At 34.5% G+C, this 12619-nt stretch overlaps 1 protein-coding gene across 1 annotated transcript in view; it reads right to left on the reverse strand.

Annotated features, from left to right (window-relative positions):
- nAChRalpha1 (nicotinic acetylcholine receptor alpha1) overlaps positions 1 to 12619 on the reverse strand; it is a 137489-nt gene that overhangs the window by 12076 nt on the left and 112794 nt on the right. The window contains exons 6-7 of the mRNA XM_017613298.1: positions 10222 to 10682; positions 9892 to 10106 (exon numbers count right to left, since the gene is read on the reverse strand). Coding sequence (XP_017468787.1) covers positions 9892 to 10106; positions 10222 to 10682 — 676 coding nt within the window. The remainder of the gene's footprint in view (positions 1 to 9891; positions 10107 to 10221; positions 10683 to 12619) is intronic.

Consider the following 12619-nt stretch of genomic DNA (forward strand, 5'->3'; position numbering starts at 1 on the left):
CTAAATTTCAAAAAAAGAAAAATATGTTAGAAATGTGTAGTGAGTGTAGAATGTGAGCGCGGCTTGAGATATGCTGTGATTTATTTTTGCAGCAAGAGAAATACTGCGTCTGTAGGCGGATCAGGAGTTAGGGTGAGTCTGCGATGCAAAAAAAGGAAATGTTCTGTCATGTCAAATTTAAAGCGGAAATTTCATTTGTAAGTTGTATGCAAACTTCCACATTTTTCTTCTTTACATACATACATGTGTATACTAGGTACATACGTATTGATAGGAAGATTTTATAAATAAATGTGTGTAACTATTTTCGTAGTTATGTAAATGAATGCACTTACATAAACTACATAACTCAAGAGAATGTCGTAAAGTCTGAGATTTTATTACAAGCAACATTAAAAATACAAGTTTGAATACAACGAAAAGAATGGACTTTGATTTAGTGCTGTGCATCTCGAATAACCGATTACATATTTGGGAAGGTGCCTCTGAATAGCTGACAGATGTTCTAGAAAAAAACTTAACTTCGCCATATAGATATGTAGGTTACATTTTCCATAGTTGTCATGCAAATGAGCGAGTATTAAATGGTGAGATTTGCTTTGCCACCACAAATCTGTGCTCTAAAGCTCAAAATTTCAACTCAGTTGATGAACGCGTCTGCGCTGACACCTAAAAAGCTCCTAGTGGAGAAAATGTCGCACTGGTAAAACAATTAATTGTTCGACTATCCCTTACTCCTTTGACCAGCACTCGAAGAAGTCGATGAATTTTGGTGTGTCTGTAAGAACATTTGATAGATTGGAGAATAGCTTACTGGGCGAAAATGTATTTCCGCGTAATTACGTAAACTCTTTTTTTGGGAGTCCAATAGTGAGCTTAAGAACAAAAGGCATAAAAAGAAAAGAGAGCAGAACAGAAGTAACTGTTAAACTAATATAACAATAGAAAGCTGGATGGCTTCCGGCAGGGTTTACAGCTCAATAAAAAATTCGCAAATTTAGAATGCGATTTATTGACCGATCCTTGAAGCTGATTGGAACTATAAAGTTCATCTATGTATACAAGTATATTTCTAAATCTTTTCCGTTGATGAAAAATCAGCATACACAATTGAGCATTCAGCATTAAAAATTGTCATCATATGCTCTAAATCTTTACTCTTTCCATAGTATGTATGCTGCAGTTATCAGTAAGGCTCACTTAGTCATTATTGGGGGACGTGGATTTAATCGCAATTAATCTCGCCTTTAAACACTGGATTATCAACCTATTGGACTATCATCATACAGGGATAGCTGATTGGTGTACTGAGGCAGAACTGCTCTCCATAGGGGTACTCTGTTCCTAACACTAGACCTCAGATAGGGCAGCCATCTAATAAGCTCATATTGAATACTGAAACATTTCCACCACAGATAAATGTCCAAACACTGTGCGTGACCTATTCTAAAAATATAATGAATGATGTTGACGGATTTGAAAACCTGGTTTCTGTATAAGCTAAAAAAATATTACTCGTTCGGACTTAACTCAAAAACCAATGGATTTATCTCTGTGAAGGTGATACCTTCCGAAACAGAAGAGACAGTATTTTCCTTCTGTGACAGTCAGGCAGCTCCCGAAGCTTTACACTCACATATAGACGACACAAATTCCTTTACCGAATGTCATACATCTCTGATCTAGGTAGCCCAGGTTTATATAATCTAATTAATATACATACAGTATTGGCCAATACAATAGCACCCCCATTTCAAAGTGATATATTTATTAATTTTTAAGAATTTTCAATTAAAACACAGTTCATTCTCTCACAAAACTCACATAAACTCAAGCTTAAAACTTTTTAAAATACCGTAAAAAAGTGCAAGAAATTTTCACCCAAATTTCAAACTTTTTTCTCAGAAGCTGTAGAATTTTTTTTAATACACAGTTTTATAGCCTATTCAATTTTAGTCTAATAATGTGCAAGTTTCAAGTGGCTAAAAGTTACCGTTGATTTTTTAGCATTTTTTTCGCCGAGGATGTTGCGGTTTTCTGCCATATAAAAATAAATTGTGTTTAGTCCATATATGGAAGCAAATGAGAGAAAAAAAAACACTAAAAAATCAACGGTAATCTCTAGCGAGTTGAAACTTGCACATTATTGGACAAAATTGAATGCGCTATAAAACTGTGTACTCAAAAAAATTCTAGAGCTTCTGAGCAAAAAGTTTGAAATTTAAGGGAAAGTTTGTTGCATTTTTTTTGCGGTCTTTTAAAAAGTTTAAAACATTGGTTTATATGGGTTTTGTTGGAGAATGAACTGTATTTTAATTGAAAATTCTTAAAAAACAAATAATTAAACATAAGTGGCAAACAATATCGCTTTGAAAGGGGGGTGCTATAGATATGCCCAATACTGTAAGTCCTTGGGCGCCGAGATATGACGAGTAATTGTAGAGGTGGCAAATTAGCAAGGAAAGATTCGAGCACATCCTTCCATGAAACAACGCTATCGGTACATTAAACGATACTCAAGCGCTCATACAATCGATTTAGCCAGTGTACGGAAAACTTTTAATTTTGGGTTTAACAGGATTCTTGGTCCTACTATTAAGAAACCTCATATATGTGCTCCTCAGGTGATAAGACTAAAGGTTGACGCATCGGATCAATGTTGTTGTTGAAAGACTCACAGACAGAAATAGGAACATCGGTAAAGCTCATCACATCGAGAGGGATTAGTATTCCATTCTATATGGTACTTTCTAGGCTTGTGTGTGAGGAGGGTTCTGCTTTTTAGTTGTTTGAACTTAAACTAATAACTCTTACTTTACAAACAGTTCGTAAATTTCCGTACTTTTTTCAGCTACAATGTAGCTGATTGTATGCAGTTGTTTGCAGAACAAACAAATTTTAAACTAGATCCGGAATTTGTTCCGACAACTCCATTTATAACAATTTGTTGATTTGTACTTACATACATATGCATGCAATTTTTTATTTTTTTGCTTTGAAACAGTTGCAAGAATTTCGCTGAATTTTGCATCGCAGTTGCATAAGAAGAATGCAAATAATAGCTACATAATAGTTGGATGAAACTTCTAAAAAAAGGTAATTATATATTTTCGCAAATTCCTCACAGTTTCATGATATTCCCAAAAATGGAAATTTCAAAATTATTCGCCAGAGTGAAACTTTTAATGACACACAATTAATTTGACAACGCGCATTAATAGATAAAAATCGTTGCAAACTACATAACCGAAAACATTTGGCAGCGGAAACTTTAGCTTGCAAAGCCAAATAAAATATAAAAAGTTAAATAGTTTCACAAAAGCAAAAACAACAACAAGAATCGGCAACAAAGACTTTGCGCTAAGCGACTTCTGTAAATTCGCACTTAATTTAAATTCCGCTCGGTTGAGAGAATGCAAAAAAGAAGCTCAAGCGGAAGTGGCCGACAAGGAGCTGATATCCAGCTGACAGAGGTGGCAGGGGGTGTATGTGGCGGTAGAGAGATGAAACTTTCATAAATTCATGCCAGATTAAAATCTGTAAATGTAGCAATAAAATATGCGGCAAACAAAAATAAGTCAAATGAAATGAGTTGAAATAGGAGAGATGGAAATGTAATATAAAATGTGAAAAGAAGTATTAGAGCTGAAGAAGCTACATAGCGTTTCACGATTGTTAAGGCGTTTTGGGGTTGAGCCCCACACGCGGCTGCCAGCAATGAAATGTGACAAAAGTTTGTGGCAGCCCAACGGCAGTAGCGCAGCGGAGAGGATGTATGGGGCAAGAAGGAGGCAGCGACAACAGTTGTTGAAGTTTGTAGAGAAGCGACAGACAACTGCAGCGGAAAAAAACCAATCCAAAAACGACTAAAACAGTGCAGTTGCACACACATATACCCACAAATAAGCGCACGCACCCGCACACGCGCGCACATACATATGTATATGTACTGGTGTAATGATGCGCTGAGATATATTGGCTTCAGTGGCATGGCGTTGCCGAATGAGCAACAACAGAGAAATGCCGCCTGTTAAAAGGATTCTCAAGATTTACAGAATATAAAGAAGTCTTCAGCCTTACCAACTGGTGGAGGGAAAGAGGGCGTGGAATATCGTTGCCTGGGCCACACTGCTGTCTGTGGTGGATGGTAAGTGGAAAAGTGCCTAAGTGCATTGTAACATGAAAAATGATTGTCGAGCAAATTTATGAAGCAAACTTACAGCAAAGGGGATATTAAAAAATAAAATATATTGTAATAAGTGAAAAATAGGAGTTGAAGCAAAGTCTTCTTCAAAGACATCCGACAACAACATGCTACTAGAAAAGCGGAGATTGGAGGAGGAAAGTTTTTGCAAAGTAAGATGTCGGGTTTGAAGTAGTTATAGCGAGCGAGGAGCAGCCATGCGTTTTCTTCTACTGAAGTATGAATGTACATACATTGTACATTCATATGTTTTAATCTGCGTGTGAAGGGGGCTTGTGCGCGTGTTTAAGTTTTAAGGCATTGGCCGCTGAAGTGGCCAAACACTATTGAATTAAGCACATTTTTTGAAAAATGTATACCTTGTAAGCATAAAGTACGTTTAAATATAAATACCATATATTTTTTTGCATAAATCAATTCATAAAAATATTTTGTTCTTCATGATTATATACATAAAGTAAAAAACTATTGTTATACCTGTTTTTGTATTAATTGCTTTGAATCTGTACGATCCATAAGCAGTTAAATTACCCCCTATGAATTTGGAGTTAGCTTACTTTAGATCTACATAGGTGTGCGATATGTAACTTTCCTAAAAATTAAATGAAAATACAAACTAAAATATTTGTCTTTTTAAAAAAATATATCTAATCTAAAAATTATATATAAAGAGAAAAGTAAAGACGCTAAAAAAAGTTCTTTAAAATTAAATTAAGTTTAAAACACACATATTTTTCTTTTTAAAATAATAAATTCCGAAAATTTAGTTTAAATATAAAAAATTTAACCGAAGAACGAAAACACATAAAATAAAAATTTCATAAAATAAAAAAAATATATATTTTCTTTCTAAAACGAAAGAGTCTATAAATACTAAATGAATAAAAAAATTGGTTTTGAAATCAATAAAATTTTAATTAAAAAAAAAAAGATAATAATTTAACTTAAAATCAATATGTATACTTTTTTAAGTAAAATCTTAAACTTTAATTGACAAAAAAAAAAATCTAAATACATATATACATATAGACAAAAAATAAAAAAAATATGTTTCTGAGAATTAAATGAAATTAAAATATATATATTTTTGTTTAAAATAATAAAATTTTAGACGCGTTCCCCGCGGACACAAACCTCGGATCCACTGAATTACCCATCAGCGCCTTGCTCACTCTGCCATTACGACTGTTGGAGCAGCGCGAGCAAAATGATATGCAAGTTCATTCAGTCAAAGCAGCACTTCACGATAAATGTTGGACGAAGCTTTTTTGTAAGACTTTCAGTCCAAAATAAACAAAACCTTTCAAATTGTCTTCCCTACTATTTTTCATTTCTCTTACAAAACACGTACCAATACAAGGTTTGTATACTGTTCTACTGCGGTATTTAAATTGTTTGTATATGCAGAATCGAGAAACAGTCCAGCCATATACATTAGATATTTTGCTGTTCGCCTTTGTCTTCGTATTTGTATTGATCTCCGCCCTGCAGCAAATCAAACTGGTTCAGAACTTGAGCTGAGCTAGCCTGAAAAGGGACGGTACTGGTTCTTCATCTATCTCAACTCAATGCTTTCAACTGTCTTTTTTAACATGGCGATGTCCTACGAAATGACAATTGTCGCCCTCTGCAGAACTTTTGAACTTGTTCTGAGCTGACTCTGGCTTAGATGGCTCTGATACAGTTCATATACCAACAGTTCCTAGATAGTTAAAAAAAGAGTTACCTCCGAACTAGAAATAATTTGGTTAGTTTTGAGCTGGTTCTAAGAAGTATAGTACAGAGCCTTTTCTTTAAATAAGCACGCATACAATTTTGTAAATAAAAAATGTATACTTCATTTTATGTTTAAAGAGCTATTTGATTTGCACTAATTTTCTTTTTGAGGCAAACTGTGCTTTAAAATTAGGAACATAAAGTGTCAATTATTCCTTTTTTTTTGTTATTCGTAAAAATAATTTATATTTGTTACGTATAATGGGTATTTCTGGGATACTTATAATTAAAAATCTAAACTAAATCGTGTAAAAAAATGAGAAAAACGGTGATATATTGAATGCTTATTTGTGAAAGCTCAGCGTTAAATTGTATTAAGTGTATTGAAATGTAATACATAGACTCCCCTGCATCTAATAAGAACATACAGAATTTTAAATATTCACAATGATTTTCATGCTAAATATTTTTCGTAAATTTTTTATTTAAGGATGGCTCATAAGTATTATAACATAAACAAATAAATTCACGTTTCTAACTGTGTTGGTAATTTAGTAGAATTCTAGAAACTATTATAAAAACTTCAATATTTTAAATCAGAGTTTATAAGTATGCAGTTCTATAAGCCATTAAATTTTAGTATAATTAATCGCGCTGATTTAATGTAACACTTTTTACGCACGCTCTTGAAGGTATTCTCCAATTTAAATATTTTCGTTTAAGATGCAAGATTACACTTTACTACACTAAAATTTGAATACTCGAAATAGTTATAATAAAAAAAAATCTCTGATTAAAAAGTTTTAAATTTTAAGATAGTTTTTAGAGTTCTATCAAATTTGTAGCACAGTTAGGAATTTGAATTTAAATTGCTTATCGAGCATGACAAATAGTATTTCAATAAAAACTTAACGAAAAGTATTTAAAATGAAAAGCCTTTGAAATTAAAAAAAAAATCACTGCATAACTACACATTTCGGGTGCTCATATACATATATTTACGAATATTCAGTATCGTTCATAACAATAGCACCCCCATTTCAAAGTGAGATTGTTTACCACTTTTGTTTATTTTTTTTTTAAATCTGATTAAAAGGTAAAAAATTTTGATGAAAAATCGTTAAATTTAACTTGGTTTTATATAAAGTTTTAAAACACGGTTTATATGATTTTGTTTCAAGCATCATGATTTGTTTTATAAAATAATAACAAACAAATTTTAACTCTAAATATATTGTGAATATTTAAAAAGGAAATGGCGCACAGTGTTTCGAATATATGGAGGCAGGTAGAAAAAAGTCATGGTGACAGTTGGTAAAAAAACCGGTTTGACTTAGAGAGGGAATAGTAAAAGTCATAAGTACCAAATTTTACATTATTTACTCACCCCCCTTCTTCACGAACGATACATTTCCAAAAAAATACGGGAATGGGCGCGATACCGACTAATCAGTTTAGTTGCATTTGGCGCTGAACCCATTACAGAAAGTGTTTCTTTTTCAATTGTAATTAATTATCTAAATGTCGTGGAATATTCAGGTGAAGGTATTTATCATTTATTTGGTATTTTCCTATTTCCTTACCAACAAATTTACTTTAAAATGTAGATTATAAAGATTATTAGTAAAAAAGAGTGAGTACCGGTCCGTCAGGTCTTGAAATTTGAGTAATATTTTAGAGAATTTTATGTAGTTTTCGAATATATAATTTGATCTTTGCGCGCGACTTTGCAAATATATGTAATTTTTGATTTTCTTAATTTTTGATTTTCAGCTTCTTTTTGCATAATTTAGCGAAAAGAATTTTTCAAACAATGAAAAAATCCCACCAGATATTGGGAAAAAGCGAGTATTGACACCTAAGTCATTTTATTGTATAACCTTTGTTTTCTGAGAGTGGAAAGCAGGAAACAAAAGTTACCCAAAATTCTATCACATTTAATGACTGGGCCCATATTTTTTTTGAGTTTTGAACGTTATAGTAATCCAATCTTCCCCATATTTTACATTTAGGTTTTTCTAATAAAATAAAGACTACAAACTAAATTTCATCGAAATCGCATGAGATTTAATGTTTCTGCCCACAAGAGTAGAGGGCGTGGCATCTTTACAAAATTTCATAATTCTCTATTTCTAAGTAAAACTAGAGCACATGTCAAGTTTCAGTGAAATCGGTGCAGGTGTACTATTATTTCCATCTGCCTCCATATAGTCGAAACACTGTGTGGCGTATGCAGACCTTTGCTGTTAAGTGTAGCTTAACTAAATTTTGTATTTTGCATTCGATTTTATATGTGCGTAGATATGTATAAAAATTACATTAATGATACCAGTAACGACTTTTTTGGAAATATTTTAGCAGTTGCCGCATAAACTATGTAGAGAATTACATATTAAATAAACGAAAACAGTTTGCTATTAGTTTTAGGGACTAAAAAATCGAAAAAATATAGTATAGCATCTCTTGTCAGCTTTCACATGACCAGGATGAGTAACATTGATGACAGCGCAACTAGCAACATATGAGTTTCAACCGTCCAGCTCTGCATCCCTTTTGCAGTAGTTCAGAGACAGTTCTGAAATTTGTGGGGCGGAACTAGCGCTTTGCCAGACTGTCCCTAAATTTTGCTGCAGGGCGTCTTCACGTTTGTGTTCGTCTTTTTATTCGTCTTCGTATTACTTTTCGCCTTCGAATTCATATTCGTATTCGTACTCGTGTTCATCTTCGTATTCGTCCTTGTGTTCGTGTTCGTCTTTTTATTCGTCTTTGTATTACTTTTCGTATTCGTATTCGTCTTCGTTTTCATATTCGACTTTGTCTTCGTATTAGTATTCACCTCTCTCTTTCCTAAACGCGTTCATGTTCGTCATGTCATTCGTCTTCGTATTGATGTTCGTATTCGTACTCGTGCTCATTTTCCCATTCGTCCTTTTATTCGTCTTCGGTTGCTCTTCGCATTCGTTTTTGTATTCACATACTGAGCTTTGCATTTGACTTCGCAGACGCTTTCGAATTCGTTTTCCTATTCGTATTCGCTTGGTTTTCGTATTCTCCTTGGTCTTCTTCGTCGTGTTCGTCTTCGTATTTGTCTTCGTCGCCGAATTCGTCTCCGTAGTTGTCTTCATATTCATCTTCGTGTCCGTCTTAGAATTCAGCTCCACATCCGTTTTTGTCTTCGGATCCTATTCTTATCCGCATTTGTCATCTTATTGGTGATTGCATTCAGTTCGTCTACGTAGTTCGGCTTTGTACTCGTCTTTGCATTCTTATTCGAATTCGTGTTCGTCATTGTATTCGTGTATGTCTTAATCGTCGTATTGGTCTTCGGTTAACCTTCGCGTTTTCGTATTCGTATTTGTCTTCGCCATCGAGTTCGTCATAGTGTAAAAAAAAAAATATGAAGCAAAAGAAAATGCGAAAATAATACGTGGTTAGCAAACGAAATATAACTCAACCTGAAGAGCTTGCTACAAAACCTACACAAATACGGAAATTTTGACAAGGGATTGCAGCCATATGTTTTAATCCATTTAAAGCCATAAACCTCTCATCTACAGAAAATATCTTTCCAATGTAGGGTTTGGTCCTAAAATCGGTCTAGTAGACCCGTGGACAAAATTTATGTTAGCGTGTTAAAATATGTGTAGATCTGTTCGTATGATGCAATATATAATGTGTAAATTGCGATTATCCGCTGCAATAACGGAACCACTCAAAACAAACACCTTTTTTATGAGCCTTGCTACTTACTTAAGTAAGGATAATACCAGGATTAGACAAGGATAAAAAACGTGAGAATCTTAACAGTATTAGCGGTTTTGGTTTTTTTTTTTATAATTTTGCGTTGTGTAGTTACCGCCGAAGTCTACCGACATGTAGCTGGCATAAAAGTTGAATTACCACCATACTATATCATACCGTTTGATAATTTTTCATTTAAACCACAAATTGGGCGAATAATTTTTTCTTACCTGGTATACCGTAGTCGCCACTAAATCGTTTGGAATCGTAATTCACAAACTTATCCACATCGGGTGGCAAATGGAACACATCGGTTAGCACTTCGGGCGGTTGGTCGTCCTCATTGGGGTCCTCCTTTTTCGGTCGTTCGATGCAAAGGAGTTTAGGTAAAATTTGTATAAATAAACGTTGTACCCATGGCGCCATTTTATGCGTCACAGGCGATCTAAAGTTAAAAAGGAATGCAGGAAATAGAAACAAAAAAATCCTTACTAAAAATGTTTCGAACAAATTAATAAATTGTGAAAATTTTGTTTGTTTTGCTTGCTCTTCGCACTCACCTAAAGTTAACATTTAGCACCGCAATGGTAACCACAACCGACAATGTCACCAACATCATAGTGAATAGCAAATATTTGCCCAACAGCGGCACCGTCAGCGATGTTGGCGGAATGATTTCAGCGAGCAGGAGAAAAAACACAGTCAACGATAGCAAAATGCTGATACAGAGTGAGATCTTCTCGCCGGAATCGCTGGGCAAATAGAAGACCAACACCGATAGGAATGAGATACCCACACATGGAATGATAAGATTGACAGTGTAGAAAAGTGTTTTTCGACGTAACGTCAGATTGAAAACGATATCGAGATAGGGCTCCTCACAACAACTATAGAATTTCTCATTGCGAACGGCAGGCACGCGCATTATGTCCCACTCCACCGAGATGTAGTAGTCTTGCAGATCGATGCCCACTTCGATGTTGTCCGAATCGGCTGTTTGTTTAAGATGGCGTAGATCAACCTGGGTGAGAAAAGAAAAACAATTTTGAAGTTAAATTCCATTACGTCATCTAATAAAAGTACATATTTTGAGCGCCTGTATGGACACTAAAGTGGTCCAAAAATATATGTGAAAAAAATAAGGATGGATTTTTAATGCCACCACCCCCTAGGATTCTTCTATACTGAAAGAAAATATGCTCTTATTTTTTTGTTTTGAAATAAAAAAAAAAATTGTGGAGTGCTTAAAGCGCTCAAAGTTTTCCATGTACTATTTTACATGGGGGAAAAACTACTTTTCGTAGAAATAGTGTAGAATTCTGGAAAATCAATATTTTTCGATCGGAAAACTTTTCTTATCTTCACGAGATTACCAGTAATAAGACCCGATTGTTTGTTTAACCATTTTTTCAAGGTAACAATATTTTATAGGTCCCCCAAAGCCCCCAGAAAACGCAATAGGGGGAACAATAAAAAGTCTTTAATATTAAAAAATGATTAAATAAACAATTGTAATAAATATTGGAAGTCTCCTGAAGAAAACCACAATTTTCAGACCGCAAAATATGGTTTCCCCATATAAAATACATGGAAAATTTTGAGCGCTGTGAGCACTCCCTAAATATTTTTTGATTTCAAAATGAAAAAATAGGGCTATATTTTTTTCGGTTCAGAATAATGCCAGGGGGTGGCGGCATTAAAATTCCGACTTTATTGTTTTTGGACCACTCCGGTGGTCACTCATATAGACCAGTATGTATTTGAAACACATTGCATTACGTATACGCACTGTTGTACTGCAAAATAATCAAATTAAGGGCTTTTACACATAGATTTTTATAATACATACAATTCTTTTATATCTCGAAATCTCAACTAAAGATTAGGGAAAAATGGGTTTTTAACTAAATTATTAGGCAAAAAAATCGAGCTATTATGCCTGACAATCTGAGAAATAGAAATGCTAGTTACAGCCTTGTGAAAAAGGAGAGGAAACGATGGTACGAAGGAGGTGTAAGTTGGGTTGGGTTGGGTTTTCCCTGTGAGTGTCGGGAGCTGTCACATTCTTCTAACCACAGTTACATGAAGTAATCAAGGTGATATCCAGCTGAACCAAAAAAACTTTAGCGATCCAATAGCTATTTCTTTGAAGCTAGTAAAATACGTGACTCTAAATGATTAGTCCTTTCGATTATAGTACTGATTTTGATAAATGATGTGTTTATCCTTCAATCTCATTAGAAGGCGCGCTCTCATTTCCAAGCGCCGGAATCAAGTAGACAGTGTCTTTGAAATCGCTAAGTAGTTAACCAGTCGCTAGCTTGAATCCAATTGCTTTCAAAGACCGTTCCTTTTCTACGAAGTTATTCAGTAGCTTCTTTGGCTCGAACGGCGCTAAGTATTGGAAGAGTAGCTGTTACCTCCACGCAAAAATGTAGCATAGATCTTTGTAGATTGGCAGATCGTTACCAGGTTTTTGGAGTAGAAACGCATACCCATTGCTCAACCTCTGAACAATCCATGTGAAATTACATCCTCTTTCAGAAAAAAAAAAACGCAAAAGAGGTTGGTGGGTCTAGCGACGAACGAGTATAAGACAAAGTATCTCCTGGCAATAAGTAAAGACTCTTTGCATATGGATGGTTCCATGGTATCGGACGTGACATTCTTACGACTTTAGAGTTAAATAAATCATACGAAAATGGAACTGGAAAAATGGAAAAAAAATTGTCTGTTGTGTAGCGGTAGAACGGTATAAGGTTCTTTGGTTGACAAACAACTTAGGTGCGCTGGGTACTTTGGCGTCGAGAAAATCGATGAAAGGGAGAAACGGGCGTGACCAAAACAGAAGTGGTTTCAGAGCACATGTACAAATAACCAAAACTCTGTGAATCCTGTGAGGCTTTCCTTTTTTAAACATTCTCTAAATAAAGTCACATAACGGACCATTACAACCAT

This window comes from Rhagoletis zephyria, unplaced genomic scaffold (genome assembly GCF_001687245.7).
Source record: "Rhagoletis zephyria isolate East Lansing unplaced genomic scaffold, Rhagoletis_zephyria_1.1 Rzeph_scaffold_00643, whole genome shotgun sequence".
NCBI classification, from domain to species: Eukaryota; Metazoa; Arthropoda; class Insecta; order Diptera; family Tephritidae; genus Rhagoletis; species Rhagoletis zephyria.